The sequence below is a fragment of the Euphorbia lathyris genome, chromosome 4 (genome assembly GCF_963576675.1).
Source record: "Euphorbia lathyris chromosome 4, ddEupLath1.1, whole genome shotgun sequence".
In the NCBI taxonomy this organism is placed as follows: domain Eukaryota; kingdom Viridiplantae; phylum Streptophyta; class Magnoliopsida; order Malpighiales; family Euphorbiaceae; genus Euphorbia; species Euphorbia lathyris.
The window spans coordinates 89,525,179-89,546,945 of NC_088913.1; the positions used below are offsets into that span (position 1 = coordinate 89,525,179).

The 21,767-nt window shown below is 39.1% G+C and overlaps 1 protein-coding gene across 1 annotated transcript; it reads right to left on the bottom strand.

The window, feature by feature from the left end:
• Positions 1–528: 528 nt before the first annotated feature.
• Positions 529–10,288, bottom strand: LOC136227785 (5-amino-6-(5-phospho-D-ribitylamino)uracil phosphatase, chloroplastic). Its single transcript, XM_066016537.1, has 11 exons — positions 10,071–10,288; positions 9,866–9,973; positions 8,637–8,705; positions 8,447–8,551; positions 4,891–4,945; positions 4,185–4,258; positions 3,634–3,717; positions 3,312–3,452; positions 1,583–1,648; positions 925–1,034; positions 529–837 (listed from the first exon to the last, which is right to left on the bottom strand). The coding sequence occupies exons 1-11, from the start codon at positions 10,185–10,187 to the stop codon at positions 669–671; spliced, it is 1,098 nt and encodes a 365-aa protein (XP_065872609.1). The 5' UTR covers positions 10,188–10,288; the 3' UTR covers positions 529–668.
• Positions 10,289–21,767: the final 11,479 nt, after the last annotated feature.

Below are 21,767 nucleotides of genomic sequence, written 5' to 3' on the forward strand. Positions count from 1 at the left end.
TAAACTAATTCCAAACTTTAGTAACTATCGATGCAATTAACCCTATTACCAGGGACGGATACAAGAGGTCCGAACCTCTGGTATCACCATGACTACAAGTAATTTCCACCCCCTATATCCTAGAAATTTAAATTGGATACTGAATTAGCACTCCTAAAATTAGCCCAGATCCTGTTAGGTTTTTTCTAAATCTAAAATTCTAATTTTTTTTATCTATTAAGCGCTCCCTAAATCCGATTTTATCTATTAGACAATTTTTTTTACATGTTAAGAATCTTAACACAATGTAGCTTAATTATGAAAAGTTTTACATTGATACTTAAATATTGATTCTTAACCACTCGGATTATAACACGTATATATATAGAAAAAAAATTGTTAAATCGAACTTGTTTAACAATTTTTTTTTTACACATGTAAAATCGGCCCTATCTGAACAATCTTGTATTTGCCACTGCCTATTATTTCGCTCTTTCTCTGGCAAACGTTTTGCGGTTATAATCTTCAGGTATATAAATTTCCATTAAAGAACCCAACTGACTATTTATTGTAAAACTCAAATAAAGAATACTAAAAACACTAAAAAGAACACATAGAACAGGTGAAAGTTAAAGGAAAATAAACTGCTAAAATGCTAAATTACAGAAGGTAAAGATATGAAAAACAAATCAGAAAATGGTATCAGTTGTTAGCTTCCTTTTTGAAGGAGAATGCTCTATGATCTGCTTTTGCATATCCATAAATCTTGATCCTTTATTCGCGAATAATCTCCGGAGATTGATCACGGAAAGTTCGTTGAAGCCGCCTACTGCAAGATCAGCTTGCCCCAATTCATACCTGCAATTAGAGCTGTTAATTTCTGATACGATAACACGATTTAAAAAGGCAATCAGCTTGACAATTGACAATTTCTCAAGTACTCACGCAGGATGAGAACCAATGAGTGCAATGGCCATCATAGTACAATTGTGTGCTGCAGTTATGCCTCTTGGATCATCCTCAAACACTACGCATTTCGCTGGTTTCCGATCTAGCTGCGAAAATTAATGTTAAGAATGTCAAAAGAACAGAATAAAACTATCAAGGGAACGAACTTTTTGGAGTAAATTGCTGATCACTGAAGTTTGGAGTCAGTTTCAAAAAGGTCACTAAACTTTTATCTTGTTTTCCTTTTATTTCAATAAAGTCATCCTGACCATTTCAGGCAGACAAAGTCACCGGAATAGCGATGTAACATACACGGTGGAAACAACTGACTACTACGTATAGCATAGTAGCCACATGATAGTAAAAAAAACTATATCTTTTATTTACTTAATTCAACTGTTACGTGTCAGCTAAAAGATGTTTTATTTTTTTGCTGTCACGTGGATACCACGTGGCTGTCATGCTATTCTTAAAAGTAAATTTTTTCCAATGTGGTTGTCACGTACTATTCTGATGATCTTTTCTGTCTCAATTGGAAAAAATGACTATTGAAATGAAAATGAAAATGAAAGTTAAATTGAATTTATTGAAACAAAACGAAGTTCAATGCGCTTTTGAAATTGACTCAAACATAAAGCACCATTCTTGTAAATACCTTCATAGCTGCAGAAAGGAATCTATGAGCCATTGATTCCATGCCATCTTCCTCCGCCACGATAGCCTGAAATGATAAAAAAGGAATAAGTGCAATGACATTTGAATGGGTCAATTACATTCATCGTCCTCTAACTATCAGAAATGGAACCTCTAACTATCAGAAATGGAACGGTCGCCATAACTCGAAAAAGCCCTTCACTGTTTGACTTTCGTTTTTCCAGCTGTTCTTTTGACTGGAAATCAGCTTAACCCATTTGCTGGAGATGCCACATGACTGCCATGTCAACCATTTTTAACCACGTGGGAAGTGAAAAAAGACAACATAATTTTTTTTTTTCTTGCATCCCTAATCCACGTGTCACAAAAGTAGTGACTTAAGACCACGTGGCATCTCCGCCAAATGGGTTTTCTGATTTCTGGTCAAAAGGATAACAGAAGTAACAAAGTCAAACGGCAAGAAGTTTCTCGTTAAGAATTAAATCGTTATGACAATTCTATTCCACTTCTAGTAGTTGGAGGACTACGGGTTTAATCAAACGCTGGCACCTTGACAAATCAATCTGAAGCATTATATATAGCAATCTTAAAGGTTACAAATTAAGAGACTAAGGGTCAGCTTGGCATTACTTTCCCTAACCCTAAAAGGCAAAAGCTAAAATCAACTTTTGATAAATGCAAGCTGCTTAAATAGAAAATTGCTTTCCTTAAAGTTGGAAAAGCGGTAGAAGCTGCGTTTAGGAGAAACTACAATTTGTAGCTTTTAGAGAGAACCGGAAAAGGTGTCATATGCGTGGATGAACCAGATAAATGAGTCGAAAAATATTATCAGAACATCAAGGAGAGTGGACTGACATATGATTGGTAGGATGATACGGCCTTGGCTGAGGATATAAGCTGGTGATTTGTACATGAACGTAGCAGGTAACATGTATACATGAGAGGGAGAGATGATATGTGCGACGATGAGAATGTGCTAATAATTATGTGCTTAAATGTTTTGAGTGACGTAAATGCTTATGATGTATAAGTACGGACCTAGGAAGCACCGACACTTCTAGGAGGGGAATGTACACGCACCCTACACGCCAAAATATGTGTCCCCTCTTTTTTTCTTTTTTTAGTACGGGGACGCACTTCTGGGACACGGGTTCTGAGTTAATTAAGTAGAATATAGTGTTTTTTTTTTAATAATTTTACAAAAAAAGGGGTTATATAAAGAATAAATAAATAAAACCCTAATAAAAAAAAAAGAATATAGCAACCATCCCTTTTTTTGGTAGTTTAAATATTTTGAAGTATTAAATGTTTCTTTTTGATGAATTAGAGAGTTATGATGGATGTTATTTATGGTTTACAATGACTTATAAATGTTATTTATGATCTATCTATCTATCTATGTATATATATATATATATATACATACATATATTGGGGCGTCCCTATTGTATACGTGTCTCACATTTTTAAAAATGCTGTTTGCCACACCAGTACAAGTACCCATGTCGGTGCTTCCTAGGTGTGGACCCTATGAGACATGCCGATGCGTGGTTTGTATGAAAAATGTTAATTGATCGGTTATAAGAGACGCAAGACTACGCGAGATGCATGAGGACATGATGTGTATAACTATGATAATGATATTACTGAATGCTAAACGGATGCACATTTTCTGTTTATATTTGTTATTCCTTTAACAAATATAATATGCAATCCAAAGAATCACCAACCTGGAAATACTTCATTAGCCCCATGCGTTCCAACACTGCTACCATGTTTACCCGATCAAGACTTGAAACGACAGCACAAGGAATACGGGATCTGGTTACTGCATCAAGCCATTCTTCTAGTCCCGCAATGGGTTCTCCGAGCTGAATGAAGAACAACATACATTGTAATTTAGAATTAAAGAGACGAACACATTAGAAAATAACAAAATTCACATCTTCAATTCGGTCAATGATATCAATTTGTTACCGATTCTGAACATACATTGTAACTTCCAAAATTTAGAATTGAAGTTAGAAACACATTAGAAAATCACAGCCTTACTCTCAGTAAATAATCATAATATAGTTCTGAAAGCCTCGTTTTCAGCCTATCCACTTCATTTTCTGCCATCTCCCACCGAAGCACCTGAAATAATGTGTCAACAACAGAGATACACTTGCACAGATTAAATGCCAAATGGTATGTCCAGATGCTGATTAATAAAAAAATCTCCAAGCTGGCACAGATATTCCTTTAAAAGCTTGCACAGTATCTGTTTCCTTCGTTTCAAATGCTAGAAAGTAAGAGGAAGAGAAAAACTTGATATAAAGTTCAAAGATTTTTATGTCATTGAATGAAGTTTAGGGGCCATAATGTTAGCAGCGTATTCAGGGGTTATGCATGTATTTTACCCTATAGAATTCAACAAAATAAGAGGCAAAGAAACTATTGATCTTCAACTCTGTAAAAGTTTGGAAAACCCACATGCTGGAAGTCTTTTGAAGTTCATTCATTTTTTCCCTTCAAAATAAGTGAGCATAGTGACAAAGAAGAATCATCTCTAATGGAATGAGAAATTTGCAAGACCAAGATGATGACAAAAATTCTCAAACCTTGTGAAGTACATGATCAGCACCTGCATATAGCATCAATCTTCGTGCATGCTTGTCTTCAGGAAGTTCTTTTCCTGCACAAGAATCACACGGAGCATAATGAATATCTCTGTTGATAATAGCTACGAACAAAATTTCATGATGTCCTACTCATTCTCTTTACCCTTTCTCATGGAGAGATGAAAATGAAGCTGTCTAACTCTATGAACATTTCGCGAAAATTACGCTGATCTATCTTTAGTCATGCATATTGTAAGGAATTAGATCGGCTGTTGACTATACCAACCTTGACATGTGGAATGGGAAATTTGACATGCAATCATTAGAACAAGAAATTTACATGGCTCAGCAACATGTTCATTAGTAATCGGCAATTTGGTACAACTGTAAGGAAATTACATCCTTTACCTAAGTCCCTAACTCTCAAATTCCAGGAGAGCCGGTTACACCCAAAAGCTCACGCATATGCATATAAAAAGAGCACAAGCGACAATCAAATAAATAACCAAACAACCATTGCTTATACAGGCATAAACGTATAATCATTATCTTAGTAGGATTCAGTTTAAAGAGGAAGTTTTCAATTCCTATTCTAATTAGGAAAACCAAACTAAATAGGATTCTAGACATACCCTAACACATTTATTATTAACATCAGTGGAAATCTTTAATAGAAGAAAAAAGACAAGAAAAAGTTCAAACATACCCTCTTCAGAAGCGAGCTGGTTCCACACATTCAACTTCATAGCTCGGGTATCTGCCTGAAACACATAAAGCACACAATTACAAGAGAATACATTGTGTTCCTAATTGTGATATTGATTTGACATTCCTCTCTTTTTCTGGAACATGTCAATGAAATCTGAATTTCTCTTATGCTTACAGGGTTTAATTACAAGGTTTAAGATAATAAACTCTCGGCATGCCCTGAGCTAATTGAGATTTAGGCTTGCTAATTGAGATTCAGGCTTGATTGTTTGCGCAATTAATTGATAGAGAAGAACAGAGTCGATAGAGAAATTCAGAGGTTAGAGGAGAAATATTAAGAGCAGAAGAGAGATATGAGAGAGACAAAGGGAAGGAAGAAAAGAGGGAGAAAGAATGAGACTCTTAACCAGCTAAAGACTACAAATACATCAACACATGGTTTCTAACTGCTACTTCAGCTTAGAATTTTCAGGTCCATCAAAAAAAGTTTGAAGCTAGGAAGCACCGACACAGGTACGGGTAGACAAACGGCATTTCTAAAAAATATGAGACACGGGTGAGGCGGGCACATGCCAAATTTTTATATATCATAAACAACATTTATTAATCATTGTAAGCCATAAATAACATCCATAATAAATCATTAATTCATCAAAAAGAAACACTTAATACTTCAAACTATTTAACTACCAAAAAAAGAGCCGGCTGCTATATTCTTTTCATTAGATTTTGATTTCTTTTTTATTATTAAATCTAGCTGGTCGAAGTGGAAGAGTGCTATGGTTTCCTTTGCGACCCCGGCATGCCTAATAGATTGAAGGGAAAATTCTACCGCACGGCAATTAGACATGCATTGTTATACGGTACTGAATGTTGGGCAGTGAAACACTGTCACATTCATAAGATGTCGGTCGCGGAGATGCGTATTTTGCGATGGATGTGTGAGCATACGAGAAAGGATCGGGTGAGAAATGAAATAATTAGGACGAAAGTAGGGGTTACATCTATTGAGAATAAAATCAGGGAAAACCGACTAAGGTGGTTTAGCCATGTAAGACGAAGAGCACTTGATTCGCCAGTTGGAAGGATTGAAGAGTGGCAAAGGGATGCAATGGTAAGGGGTAGGGGAAGGCCTAAGCAAACTTGGAAGAGGGTGATTAAGAGCGATATGATTTTATTGGGGATTGAGGAAAACATGGCAGTGGTAGGAGGGAGTGGAGGGAGAGAATTTATGTCGCTCACACGACATGATTTCACGGTTTCCTATGACGGTTCATGTTAGCTGACCCCGAATCATTTCGGGACTAAGGCTTTGTTGTTGTTGTTGTTGTATATATCAACCCCTCCTTTTTGTAAAATTATTAACAAAAACCTATATTCTAGTAAATTAACTTAGAATTCGTGTCCCCGAAGTGTCCCCATTAAAAAAAGGAAAGGAAAATAGGGGACACTTATTTTGAAACATCAGGTGCGTGTCCCGGAGTGTCAAAGTGTCCGATGCTCGTAAGCTAACCTTTTAGAAGTGTCGGTGCTTCCTGGATTTGAAGTTTTTTCCTTCGCTGGAACAGTGTCAATGAAATCCTATTTCCTTAATTTACGAGTTGTAAGATTTTCACTACTGCATTATTTCTATCACTGTAATGTGCTCGTGCATTTTGCTAATTTATCATATGTTATGTGCTTCTTGGAACAAAACTCAGAAAGTTCTTCCACAAAACAGAAATCAGTCATGGAAAAGGATGGTTACGGATGAATAAAAAATCAAATTGTTACAGAAATTGCAAAAAGAGAGTAATAAACTGATCAGAAACCCGTCCATGGAAACTCTTGTTCATTAGCGTTTCCGCGTTTCGTACCCGTTTCTGTTTCCATTACCATTTCCTAGCTATAATTTTTTAGAAATAACGTTTCCCGGTGTCCGTTTTCAGTTTCAGTTTCCATGCAACTTAGAGAAACCCCCAAATCTTAAAACCCTAATTTTCAACATGGTTCAAGGAAGTCCAAAGAATATTGTTGATAGGATCCCTTTTTTTACATTCCCATGGCCCTTCCGCAAGGCAACATGGAGGGCGGAAAAAGGAAAGAGACGAATGAGGTTTCTCTCGCTTTTGTCCTAGGTGGCCCGCAGGACGGGCTATTAGCTCTATGGTAGAGTGTGCCCCTGATAATTGTGTTGTTGTGCATGGACTATGAGGCTCTCAGCCACATGGATAGTTCAATGTGCTCATCAGGGCTTGACCTTAAGATGTGGGATCATCCACAGCACATTAGCATGGCGTACCTCTCCTGTTCGAACTGGGGTTTGAAACCAAACTTATCTTCTCGATGATATATGAGGCGATTCTGGGCGGTCTGTGGGGGACCACCATGACTCATCTCTTCTTGAGAATTCATACATTTCTTATCAATGTATGGACAGCTATCTCCTGACCATAGGCTTAGGTTCAGCTTCAATTAGAAAATAAAATAGAGCAACTAACAATGTGTCTTCCACAGACCAAGAACTACAAGATTTTCCCCTTTCATTCATAACCTAGGAGTTACAAATGCATCATACAACTGGAGCCATTTTTTTCAAACATAACCTAGGAGTCTCTTCTTGAGGTTCAAAGAAACAAGGCAAAATGAAATGCAACTTATTCCACTACATCCAAAACAAAAATCTAATGAAGTATAGAATTAATTAATGTATTTAGAAAGAGAATGTGATGAAGTTTCTATTGGTTTTGATCATTCTCTCATTAAGACTTGGGATAAGGTCAAATTTCATCTAAGGTTTTCGGGAAAGTGCAAATTTGGTTTTAACGTACCAAATGGTTCAAATTTAATCCTAACGTTTCCAAGCAAGATCAATATATGTTACTGAAAATTTGAAAATGTTGGTTTGACTGTTATTTTACTGCCACATCGGACCTTCCAAATATCAATTATGTCCAAAATATTTAGTGTGTTCGGTTAAAATGCTAACAACTAAGTATGTCACATATAAGTTAATCACAAAAAAAATTCTCAAAGTGTTTAAAATGTTTAATATGTTACTAATATAGGCCTAACAACTAAGTATGTCACATAAAAGTCAAATAACTGTCAAAATTTCAATTACATAGGCCTAAAACTAATCTTGCTTAGAAACGTTCAGGTTAAATTTAAACCATTTCGTAAGTAAGGCCCAGAAAACGCAAGGGTCAAATTTGACCCTTATCCCTTAAGACTTTTACAAAATCAACCAAACCAAAAAAAGTTTACAATGTCATAATTTTTCAGGATAAGGTATCAATATGGCCTCAAGGTTTTTGAGGAAGTGTCAATTTAACCCGAACGTACAAAATAACACCATTTTAGCCTCAATGTTTGTAAAATGCACCAATTTAGCACTGAGCAACGGAACGTGGGGTTAAATTGGTACCATTTCACAAACGTTGAGGCTAAAAGGGTACTATCTTGTACGTTGGGGTTAAATTGATAGACATTTTGGTACCTTATCCCTTGTTTTTCCTTATATAATTGCATTTGAACTTTATGAAATACAAAGCAGAGTTAAAGTATGAATTTACCACAACATTGTCCCAGGAGAAAATAAGACCATATGCTTCATCTGGTTTCATAGCATACCGTATCCGTTGAAGAAAACCTTCTTGCAATCTATCATTCAAAAAATCCTATTTGCAAAAGTAAAAAATCTCATAAACCCAAAATTCAATTCAACAAAAAGAAAAAGATAAATTATAAGCTGAAATAGCTCACCACATCAACCTTCAAAGGTCCATCTTGTCTAAATGTCTCAAATCCTTCTCCATATTCGGCTCCAATTGCCTAATAAACAACGAAATTGTTAGGAATTGGATCAGTATTGACTATAACAAGCTTAACATGCGAAACAAGAAATTAAATAATAATTACAAGAACAATATATTGGTTTGACTATTTTTGCCTACATCTGTCCACAGGCGAGAAAGAGCACATTATTCATTATAGTAATTGGTACAACAACAAGTATAAATCTCATCCTTTATCCAAGTCTCTATCTCTCAAATCCTCTGTGACCCGAGTACACCAAAAAGCTCTTAATATGTAACAAAAGCAAGAGATTTACATGGTTGGGCTAAACGGATAGCAGTACGAACACGGAAACTGGAAACGTTATTTCTAAAACATAACCTTCTTAAATAGCCTTCAAACAAAAACAGACACAGATACAGAAACGGACAAGAAATGCTACTAACAAGAAGTGTTCGTATAACATAGTAGCGAACATTCATGGGAGAGGAAGAGCACATAATTCATTAGTAACTGGCAAGTTAATACAACAGCATAAATCTCCCCCTTCACTCAATTCTCAATCCCTCAATCCCATAAGACCCGATTACACCCGAGAACTCACAATATCCATTGGAACAATAACACAAGCTCCAAAACTCTCATACTCCCAGCGTACACGCAAACAATAAACCTAGAAGTATAATCCCTTTTTTCCAGATTCACTAAATAGAAATTTTTCTATTCATTTTTTGCAAGCACGAGAACACGAGATTTACATGGTTTGGCAAATTTTACCTACATTCATGGGCGAAGAGAAACACATAATTAATTAGTCATTGGCAGTTAATACAACAGTAAGTAAATCTCACCCTTCACTCAATTCTCTATCCCTCAATCCCATGAGACCCGATTACACCCGAAAACTCACAATATGCATAGGAAAAATAGCACAAGCTACAAAACTCTTTCTCTACTTTCAGAGCAAACAAATACACAAACAATAAACCTAGAAGTTCAATCCTATTTCCGGATTCACTAAACAGAAACTTTTCCATTCCTATTGTAATTAGCAAAAAAATCAAACTAAATATGATTCTAAAAATAACATACTAGATTGAATCACAACACAGCGAAGAAACCAACAAGAATGGATAAAAACAAACCAATAAATAAAATTATCTCGTATTAAAAAGAAAGATTAACGCCACCCTCACCTCTTGCATAAAAAGCTTGTTAGGTGTGTCAGAAAATCCACCATTAGAGACATTTTCGTCGAATCCACAAGAGTTTCTGATCACTAAACGATTACGCACCTTCAATTTCTGTTAACAACATCAAGGAACACAGAAAAATCAGATAAAAACACAAAAAGAAACGTTAATCAGGAAAAATTCGAAAAAAAAGGGGGAAAAGACAAACTGGAAATCCATGGGAGGAAGAGGAAAAAGAGTAGTGAAGAAGACGAGGAGAAGAAGGTGTAGAGGGAGATAGTAGAAGAGAAGAAGAGGTTGTAAAATTGTTGCAACAACACTCCATTTTTATTGAATTAAAATTAGTAGAAAGAGCTTTTTGTTCTATTGGATTGAATTGAAGAAGATGGTCCTCGGCCTGAGCCACTCTTTCATCCCATTTTTGCGTTTCTTATCGGAAAATAAATAAATAAAAATATTTATTGATTTATTAAAATAATATTAAATAGGAATGTGTAGTATCACGTGCATTGTTTTACCTGATCACGTGCAGTTGCGTATTAGAAAAAATGGATGACATGCAAATTTGAGCTGAAGGCAAAAAGGTATAATCCTCAAGTACGGTGTTTCGGTTCGGTTTAAACCATATACTGAACTGATTGAATTTGGTTTTTTATATTTTGGTTTATCTTTGGTTTTATTTTTAGGTATATTTTGATATTCGATTCGATTCGATTCGATTTGACAAACAATATAAAAAAACCGAACCGTACCGAGTTATATATATGATTTTATAAGGTTAAACTTTTATTGTTATTATTGAGACAATAAGCTATAAATATATTTTAGAAGTAGTTTAATTTTTTTTTTTTTTTTTTTTTGTTGTTGAGGTAAATTTAATGATGGAATATAATGCTTTTAATTTATTGTTTTTATTTTTTAACTAAATTCGGTTTAAAATCGAACCGAATCAAATATTTCAGTTCGGTTATATTTTGGTTTTATATACTATTCAGTAAGGTTTCAGTGTGAATTATTCTGGTAATTTCAGTATTCGGTTTTTTCGGTTCGGTTCGGGTTTGACTCGATGAACACCATATCCTGAACTTTGTTTGGGAGTTTAGAGGTTAACGGGGTGAGAGTTAAAAGAGGTAACGAAAAGGAAAGGGAAATGATGGAAATTAAAGTTAAAAATTAACTTTGTTTGACAGTTTATAGAATGTAAATTAGAGTTAAAAGTTTAATTTTGTTTGGGAGTTCAAATATACAGGGAAGTAAGGTTAAATTTACTCTGGAGAAATAATTTTTTTTTAATGAACTTTACGTTATTTCTATTGACCTCCAATTTGGAGATTAGAGTTTGGAGGTTAAAAGAAATAAACATTTAACTTTCATTAACCTTCATTTACTCTCCAAAAACAACTCACAAAGAAGGCTAATATGATATTTAACCTTCCATTACTTTCATTTACCTCCATTTAACTCCCTCTCAGATAAGGATCAAGCCCTCGGTCAATTATTTTTCCATATTGATCATTTTATCATTGATTTTGTTATGCATTTGATACTTATTTTACTTTTTCATTGAGTTTGGGCAACATGAGCCTTGAGAGATTCAGCATGTTGACGTCAACATTTTCACTTTCATGAGGATAAGTAAAAAATAACTTTTTTTACTAGAGGAGAGAAAGTAAAACGTAAAAAGAAATTACAGAAATCGATTTCCACTAGGTTTTTTCAAGTTGGAAATCGAGCTTGGAAGAACCTACTAAAAATGGATTTTGGTGTTAGGGTAGAAGATCGATTTGGCGATTTTAATGCTGGAAATCGCGAAATGGAAGAGGAGAAGATCGAGCTTGGAAATTGAGTTCTGTAATTTCTTTTTACTTATTACTCTCTATCTATCCTAGTCAATAAAATCTTATTTTTATTTGTTTACGTCAATAGGCTGAATCGCCTTAACAATGCGTGCCGCCCAAATGTAAAGTTCAATGTTAAAAAATGTAAAGTTCAATTATCATTAACGTCATGACCATTGAACTTTACATTTTTTTAACATTGATGGCCACTCGACTTTAACGAACTCCTCAAAATGACCGTTAACGATCTTAACATGAAAATATTCAAGAATTAAAGCTGTTCGTGACGACATTTACCATGAAAGCACATTTTTTATTTTCCAAAATCACCTTGTTTGGAGCTTTCTCTCTATAAAAATGCACTCTCTCTCCTAACCAAACAACACTTAAATGATATCAAAACAAAAAATTTCAACAATTAAAGTTCCTTAGAATATCATTAACTCTTCAAATTTTTTTTATTTTGAAACCATCAACGATCGTTTTGAGGTGTTGAGTGGCTACTGGTGTTAAAAAGTGTAAGTTCAATGGTCATCCAGTTAAGAATTGAAATTTAGTGGCAACAATGTTAAAATGGGTAAAGTTCAGTGGCCATTATTGTAATTTACCCCAATTTTGGTAACAAATATTAATTGTTATCCATGCCCGTCGTACCAAATGATATCGGAATACCAGAATCTTCCTTGTAAACAGCTTCCGATTACTTGAGAACACAGCAAAAGACCCTGTTATTTCGCGTTTAAGCGTGCCGTTTGGAATCCAAAGCCTTTCATGATTCACGTGCCTCTTTGAACCATTCTTCCGAAATATCCCTTTAGGTGGGTTGGGCTGATGTTTGGTCTTTAATGGGCTTGGGCTTTAGTTATAAGCTTACCAGACCCAGAATCATTATTTACCAGGTACGACCCCTAACATTTTCACAAACACTTGTAGTTATGAGCACGTATATGCATAATCCTGGTAAATGACATTAGCAAGCTATGAAATGGATTTTATGGTATATATCCAACATACTGTGGATATAGGTTTAATGTTTCAGCGAGACTCCTAAGTATTGATTATTATCTTTCTATTTCATGCCGATGCCGATTGAGGTCATTTAGGGTCGGGTGTGACATAGTTGGGTAGTGATTTAGATAACCAATAGTCAATTACTGGTTATTTTTTACTATGGCAAATGCACCAGTTAATTGGAGGTCTACCTTACAATCAACAGTTGTTTTGTCTATTAATCAGGTATGTAAACACAGTGATCCTGGTCTTCACTGCGCCGAGAAGGGTCCCTGCGTATACTCCGACGAGCAAGACAATTAGTTGTTCAAGAATGTCTATTTACCAAGTGTATAAGAGATAGAGAGAGTTACCCGCCCCTCGCTTCCAATGTGAGTTGTGTATTTATAGAGGGTGCTTGGGCCCCGGGCCCTTCTGCCTCTTGGGCCCTCAGGCCCATCATTCATATCCCGAATCAAGTAGTCCCCCCCACCGAAGAGCTAAGTCGAGTATTCAATGCGAGAAGATATGGGAGTGCGTCCGTTTCTCGTACGGATAGATGGTGGGTAGTCGGAAACAGGGCTCTTCGGATAAATGTGGAAAAAACCTTTGGGATTACTGCATGCGTTTCTTATTTATAGCGCCACATTGATTGCACCTGTAATTTAATCACCCGTGCGCCGTAAGAATTTATTGCAAAATTGGGCTGCGCCGGAGCCTTTCCCCCCCCCCCCCCCCCCCCCCCAGCTATAAATACCAGGAGGGGTGAGACAAAATCTCTTTATTTCATTTTTCAAATTTGTTTGAGAAAGAAACGCCTGCCTTCGTTTCCTATGGTCTTTTCCTTCTGCGATCGTGTCAGCCTGTCCTTACTTGCTCGCGCGCTGAGTATCCGGCGGTTATCCGATAACTGTTGCTCCTCAGGAGATTTCTTGCGTCAGAGTTTGTCGTATCTTTTGCTAAGGTTAGGACGTCGCCAACCTAACAAGAATCAAAGCAATAGCTACATATTTCGCATGTATAGTGATCTACCTACCTAGATCGTACAATCCCTTGGCCTTGGTTTTTGCGTTTTTCTTTGCTTTATTTCGACTTCTGGGGAGGGATATTATGTCAGAGGGTTCTTCACGGGGAGCCCTAAGCAGACTGGCGCCGGTTGCCCCTGGTGACTTCACGCTTCGAGATTCTTCACGGACGCGAACGGTGTCGCGAAAAAGGCGAGCTAAAAAGGATAGTGGAGACAGCGTAGTGGCCGGTGCGGCGAAGAAAAGGAAGAAGTTCGTCGCTCGCCCGCTGCCTGCCGTCGATCGTCCAGCCGGAGGCGTTGCTGCCGGCGTTCTAGAGGTGGTAGTGGTTGTGCCGGAGGGTTTGATTACTGTGGAGCGGCCCCTTGCCGCGATTTACAAGGAAATGCGTGAAAGAGTGTGGACTCGATCTCCAGGTACTTTCGGTAGTGAGGGTAAGCGTTTTGAGAGAGCCGAGCGTCCTAAGAGGCCGGAGTCCCTTTCGGTCGAAGATGCCTATAGTATAATCGTCGCAGCAAACCTGCCTGCGATATCTGTGGTATACCGACTCGGAGAGCCCTACAAATTAGTGGCCTTGGGCGAAGAGAATAGAGCCCATTCTGTGGGTGGCGCAAATGAGCTCATCATTTACGAAGAGCAATTGGAATCGGGGATGCGGTTGCCGCTTCTGCCCTTTTTTCTGGAGGTATTGAAGGAATATGATCTGTGTCCTGGGCAAATACATCCGAATGGCTGGAGAATGATGGTCGCCTTCTATTCGCTGTGTCGATCTGCCGGGTATCGGGCAACAGGTCTAGTCTTCCGCGAGTTTTTCAAACCGAGCAAAGGGCAATGATCTCAACATGTCACGTTCTCCCACTAGAAATTCAAAGTGATGGGTGGGTTGAAAGATAAATTATCCGAATACCGTCATCGCTTCTTCTTGGTGAGGAAGCTTGATGGGGATTTTTCTTTTCGGGTTGTGTGGAATGATGACCCTATAGACTCCAGTCGGTGGCTGAAAACCCGACCGAAGCTCCCATTCGAGGAGAATTTGGTGACGCATTTGAAAGGTCTTCCAACGGACAAAGACCATAAGCAGGATGTGGACGAGCTAGTTCGACATTTTCTGGCCGCTGGTTACTACATCTGGAATAAATGGCGGATGGCCGAACTCAGAGGGTGGTCGGCCGCGGATTTTGAGAAGTGGAAGCGGGGCTATAACTTCAAAGCTGGGGAGTTGGCGGAGCTGGAGGCGATCTCCGTAAATGTTGCCGTTGTAGGTGAGGGGCTGGGATCCTATTTTGCCTTGTGAATTATGTCGTATGTGATATGTTGTTTGTTATTCGAAAATCTTATGCTACCCTTCTTGTGCGTGCAGGCGTAGGAGATCCCCGTGTCAGTATGGATTTTGACCCTAATGAATTCAGTGTCGGTCTGGAGATCGCTGACGAGGCGTCCGGAGGAGCTTCAGGTTCGTTGGTTTCATATTCCTCGCTCGAGGATGCGAACCAAGTGGTGCAAAGTATGGGGGGGTTATCGATGTGCGAGAAGATGTAGACAGAGTAGTTGATGTCCCGTAAGGAAAGCCTGTGACTGGTCCAAGTGCCCAAGAACCTGAGGGCGATGTGGGGACGATCGCTCTTGAAGAAAACACAGGTGATAGTCCGGCGCATGGGGTGCTCGCTCGGAAAAGAAAGAGGGATACAGTGAAAACCGTCGATGAACATGTGGATGGGGAAGAGCCCACTAGGGAAAATGTTGTCGGGGCCAACGAGGGTGCCAAGAAACCCTGTTCTGTCGGCGGGAACCGAGCTATCCGTTGATGTGCCGGATCGAGTGGGAGATCATCCGGAAATGGTTAAGAGGATGGAAATGAAAATTTCCAAGTTTAGGGATTATGTGATGAACTTGTCGGTGCATTCAGATATGATGACTTCCGATCTGGCACGCGCAATGGCCCGTGTTGCTAGGGTCCCAGGGGAGCATCAGCGGATGGAGGGGGCTTCAAAAATGAACTTGGTCCTGGAGACCTTATCGGCCCTTGGTGTGGTGGGTTCTCCTATTCGCGCTTTTAGCCTTGTTTTACTTCTTGCAAGCTTTCTGTCTTCTAAATTTTGCTTCCATATGCAGGCTATCCAGAACGCAACCCGAGTTTTCGACATGTGCGTTAATGACGAACAAGTTTTTCGCGATATGGAAGAGGGTTTGCGGAGATCTATCGGTGATCTTGAGGGAGTGAATAAGAACTTGGTGGCTGCGCGAGAGCTTCTGGATCGTCGCGATGCTGAGATTACCGTTTTGTCTGAGAAGCTGAAAGTGGAGACGGATGGTCGAGTGGAGCTTTCTCAGAGGTTGAAACAAGATGTCGAGGAGATTTGTGCATATAGGGTGTTGCTCAGGATGGCAGTTGGGTGGACTCGTCGAGTAGCGGATACTTTGAAGGAGAAAGCGGTACGGGCGGCGGTGCTGGCCGAGGAGAACGACTCTCTTAAGCAACAATTGGAAGCTGCTGACCTTCGCGCTCTCTGATAGGGGTCAGAAACCCCTATCTTTGGGTACGGTTTTAGGACGGGTTTTAGAGTTATTTAGTTAATAAGCGAGCAATTCTCGCATTTAAATGCTTTTGTGTGAGTTAGTTAGAAATTGGAAACGTTCTATTTACTTTTCGTCGTTTAGGCTCGTTTTATGATCAATTTAGGCAAATACAGCCGAAATAGCATGCATAGTATACTTCCGTTATCTTTTGAAGCTAATTGGTCCGTCAAAAGTCACACCAAATGAAGCGTTTGCTCAAAATAAGCGATTGACGGATCAATTTAGCCTTTGGACTAATGTTATTTGGAGTTTCTACACGTGCGCAGGTGTAAGTTCGGGCGAAAAAGGACATTAAAGATATTCGGCAAGAATCGAGCGCATTCCGGGCGAAAACGCTCGACGAGCAGGGCCCCATGGGCCATTTCTGCTCACCGAGCAGGGCGCCAGGCGCCTGCTCGGCGAGCAGGGGGCTGCTCGTCACGAGCAGCCCTGCTCGCCGAGCAGCTCGCCCTGCTCGGCGAGCAGACCTGCGGGAATTGGTCAAAAAGACCAATTCCGCCCCCACCAAGCCACGATTGACCCCACGTCTTCCTACACCAATAAGGACACAAAAATAGGTCAAAACGAGGCCCGAGCCGCGTCTATAAATAGGATTTTTCCAATGTAATTTAGATATCTTTCGTTTTTGTAAATTATTTTAGCTTTCCCCTTGTAATTCATCTCCATCTTCTCCATCTTCTTCAACCTCCATTGAAGCTCCTTCAAAGCTTTTTCTCGAGGAATTATCAAGGTCCGTCCTTAAGATTAAGTCGTCGGCTGCAGAGTAAACAGGTTCCCTGAAAGGGATTTTTGTATCTCCTTTTATCTTTCATTGTTTGTACTCTTTGATACAGTTGCCGAACTTGACTTATTGTATCTTGTGACAATTATCTTCGCCTTTAATAATAATTTAACTCTTGTTTTGTTCTATGATTATTTGTTTAATCTCTGCCTTACGCTTTATTCAATTGGTTTAACTCATTCAAAAGCCCCAAAATCTAGTAGGCACATATTGCGAGCTGAATCTGACCTAGTCAGAGCCTAGGAGATTGACGACCTCTTAGTTGATTAAGCGCCAATTTACTGAGCCTTAGACCTAGTTTCGGCCTTAGGGAATCACGCGCTAGGAACCTCAGGAGGGTAAGTAGGGTTAATCGCCTTGAATACAAGTGACTCAGATTAGGTTTTTATTCAATAGACTTGATAATCTATCTTTATTATTATCGTTCATACCATGTTCCTTCGGATAATTGCATTAATGAAAGATCAATTAGGGGTAGAGTAACTTAGTTAGGCGTAGAATAACTTAGTTAGAATTAGATAACTCAGTTAGAATTAGATAACTTAGCTAGGATTAGTATAGTTCAACCTAGGAGTAGATTAATTTAAACAAACCAACTCAAAACCCCCTAAGCCTAGACAACATCTGAGATCGAGTAGCTCGGTACTTGCAGAAATAAATCCTGTGGACGATAACCTGGACTTAAACCAGAAATTTTATTACTTGATAACGACGGGGTACACTTATCCCTTAGTGAGTTCTTATCTAACCTTATGTGAGGGCACATCAAGTTTTTGGCGCCGTTGCCAGGGATTTATTTCTTCTGCAATATCGAACAAAAGGTCGACTTGTTAGTTTAGGCATTCTTTGTGAATATATCCTTTGTTAATATCATTTATACTTGTTTATATCATACTTACTTATATTCGACTATAACTTATACTTGTATACTTAAATACTTGTTGATCACTTAAATCCTGTAACTTATAAGATCGTTCTTCCAGCAACTATGGACAACAGAGCGTCAAATCCGTCCATGAACGATCTCAACACAAAAATGGATTTCCTTGTGACTTCATACAACCATAATAACCAACCAAGGACACCATTTTACGACAGATGCGGCCAGAATCACCCCGGTAGGGTATGCCACATCAACTATTACGTACCTAGAGGTGAGAATGTAAGTTACTTGGGTAATCATCAAAGGTATAATTCTGAACCCTCAACTTACAACTACTACGATCAGGAGCATACACGATATCCACCGGCGCCCTACATGGAACCCGTGGATACCCTTCTATGTCCCCATTCTAACTCTGATTTTTATGGCAGGCAAACAGAGTACTCAGAAGGAATAATTACCCTCTTAAAAGAGATATCCGTCCGACTGGCAGCCAACGAGGAGGCATGCAGGACCCTGAGTAACCAGCTTGCCACAATCAGACAAGAAGAAAGGGAATGCCACGAGGCGTTCCTCTTACAAGAAGAGGCAATTCAAGCCATCGCCCTAAGAAGCGGCAAGGCAGTGGACACACTTGTGGCACCTCCATCGCAAACGTATTCATCACCTCAGGTAAGTAGGGAACCGGAAGTGGTAAGCAACCCCGGTCCCGCATCTGAAACTCCAGCTCCTGAAGTAGCTGTAGGAAAAGTAGTTAGGCCTTATACACCAAAACTGCCATTCCCTCAGAAGCAGAAAAAGGCCAACCTAGATAAGAAATTTGCTCGGTTTTCGAAAATCCTTAGTAGATTAGAAATAAACATTCCATTAATGGAAGCACTAGAGGAAATGCCAAACTATGCAAAATTTCTTAAAGACATGTTGTCGAAAAAGAAAAAGTTTGGGGAAAATGAGATAGTGGCTTTAACAGAATAATGCTCGGCCATAATCACCCATAAATTACCCCCCAAGCTTAAAGATCAAGGGAGCTTTACCATCCCGTGTAGGATAGGCAACATGCACATAGATAGGGCATTATGCGATTTAGGAGCAAGCATTAATCTTATGCCCCTATCAATTTTCAGGAAACTGGGACTCGGAGAGCCTAAACCAACAAACATGACACTGCAGCTGGCGGATAGGTCGATCGCATGGCCTAGAGGCATAGTTGAAGATGTATTGGTGAAGGTGGACAAACTGATCTTTCCGATCGATTTTGTGGTCCTCGACATGGAAGAAGATGACTCTGTCCCCATTCTTCTTGGGAGACCGTTCCTTGCAACCGGTAGGACACTAATAGACGTCCATGGAGGTAAATTGGTCCTAAGGGTGCAGGACGAAGAGGTAACATTTAACGTTCATGAGTCCATGAAATTTCCTCAAGAACGTTCCAAAAGTTGTAACTTTGTAGATGCGCTAATAGATGAATGTATTGAGGAAGTTGACCTTAATATTAGAAATGTCTCTTTAGAACTCGGTCTAGGTGGTGAGGAATGTGAAAACTCGAATGAACCATTTGAAGATCTCCCACCTGAAAAATGTTATTGGGTTAAGGGTAGAAAAGAGGACCTTGATCGTGAGATCAAACCTAAACCCAAAACCTCGTTAGATGAACCTCCAAAATTGGAGCTTAAGCCCTTACCCAACAATCTGAAATATGTTTTTCTTCAACCTCCCACAGATTTACCCGTTATTATTTCTTCTTTGTTGACAGTTGAGCAGGAAGAAAAATTGGTGGAGGTGCTGATGCAACATAAAGGAGCCTTTGGATGGTCGATCCACGACATCAAAGGCATCGACCCCAAAATCTGCACGCATAGAATTTTCCTTGAGGAAGAGATTAAGCCATCTGCCCAACCTCAACGACGGCTCAATCCTAACATGAAAGAGGTGGTAAAAGCCGAGGTTATAAAACTCCTCGACGCAGGTATCATCTTTCCAATTTCTGATAGCCAATGGGTAAGCCCGGTTCAATGCGTGCCCAAAAAAAGAGGGAACAACGGTAATGGAAAATGAAAAAGGGGAATTAATCCCAACTAGAAAGGTTACGGGTTGGCGTGTATGCATAGATTATAGAAAATTAAACGAGGCCACCCGTAAAGACCACTTTCCTTTACCATTTATTGATCAAATGTTGGAACGGTTGGCGGGACACGAATTTTTCTGTACTTTAGATGGGCTATCCGGCTATATGCAAATTCTTGTGGACCCTTTGGATCAAGAGAAAACCACATTCACTTGCCCCTATGGGACTTTTGCATATAGGCGGATGCCTTTCGGATTATGTAATTCCCCTGCCACATTCCAACGTTGTATGATGGCTATGTTTTCTGACATGGTCGAGGAGTTCCTAGAAATTTTTATGGATGATTTTAATGTTGTAGGACCTACTTTCGACCAATGTCTTGAAAACTTGGACCGAGTCTTAGAACGTTGTGAAGACAAGAACTTGGCACTTAATTGGGAAAAGTGCCAGTTCATGGTCCAAAATTGCATAGTGTTAGGACACAAGGTGTCGGGAAAAGGGATCGAGGTCGATCCGGCAAAAATTGAGGTAATTGAAAAACTGCCACCTCCTACCAATGTAAAATTGGTCAGGAGCTTTTTAGGACATGCGGGGTTTTATAGACGGTTCATAAAAGATTTTTCGAAAATCACTAAACCCCTCACTCAATTATTACTAAAAGATGCTGATTTTAATTTCAATGAGGAATGTATGTCTGCATTCAAATTACTGAAAAAGAAATTAATCGAAGCACCTATTATGGTAAGCCCGGATTGGTCCCTTCCCTTTGAGTTAATGTGCAATGCCAGTGATCTGGCCGTAGGAGCCTGTGTTGGACAGAGGGTGGATAAACTTTTTCGCCCAATCTTCTATGCTAGCAAAACCTTGAATGATGCACAGCAAAATTATTCAATAACTGAAAAGGAATTGCTAGCCGTAGTCTTTGCTTTTGACAAATTTAGATCCTATTTGGTGTTATCTAAGGTAATTGTTTTTACTGACCATGTAGCCTTGAGATATCTGATGAGCAAGCAGGATGCAAAACCTAGGCTGATCCATTAGATCTTACTACTCCAAGAGTTTGACATCGAGATCAGAGACAAAAAAGGAGTGGAAAACGTAATAGCAGACCACCTATCCCGGTTAGAGTCAGATCAACAAATCTTAGAGCACGAGGCAATCAAGGAGGTATTTCCGGACGAAACATTGTATTCGGTACGATCTCTCCCTTGGTTTGCAGACATCGCGAACTACAAAGTCGGTAACATTCTTCCCCCTGATTTAGATGCAAGCAAAAAACGTAAGTTTATGTTTGAAAACAAACAATATTTTTGGGAAGAACCATATTTGTTTCGATTCTGCACTGATGGCATAATTAGGAGATGTATACCTGAAGAGGAGGTAGATTCAGTGATTAATATGTGCCATTCTAGGGAACCAGGTGGCCACTTCGGGCCAGATAGGACAGTGGAAAAAATCCTCCAAAGTGGGTTTTGGTGGCCACAAATGCAAAAAGATGTTAATAGCTATATTAAATACTGTGATGCATGTCAGAGAGTAGGGAATGTCTCTAGGAGAAATGAGATGCTTCAACAAGGTATACTCGTGTGTGAGCTATTTGATGTTTGGGGCATAGATTTCATGGGACCCTTCCCCATGTCACACAACCACCGATACGTTCTTGTGGCGGTTGATTATGTTTCCAAATGGGTAGAAGCAGAAGCTCTACCCACAAATGATGCTCGAGTAGTGATGAGATTCCTGAGA

What these genes read in the sequence shown, in the direction of transcription:
- LOC136227785 (XM_066016537.1), bottom strand. Translation starts at nt 10,187, where the DNA reads ATGGAGTGTTGTTGCAACAATTTTACAACCTCTTCTTCTCTTCTACTA. An exon ending in GACCTTTGAAGGTTGATGTG is followed by an intron (nt 8,552 to 8,636) that starts GTGAGCTATTTC and finishes TTTTGCAAATAG; the next exon opens with GATTTTTTGAATGATAGATT. An exon ending in CTCATTGGTTCTCATCCTGC is followed by an intron (nt 838 to 924) that starts GTGAGTACTTGA and finishes CTCTAATTGCAG; the next exon opens with GTATGAATTGGGGCAAGCTG.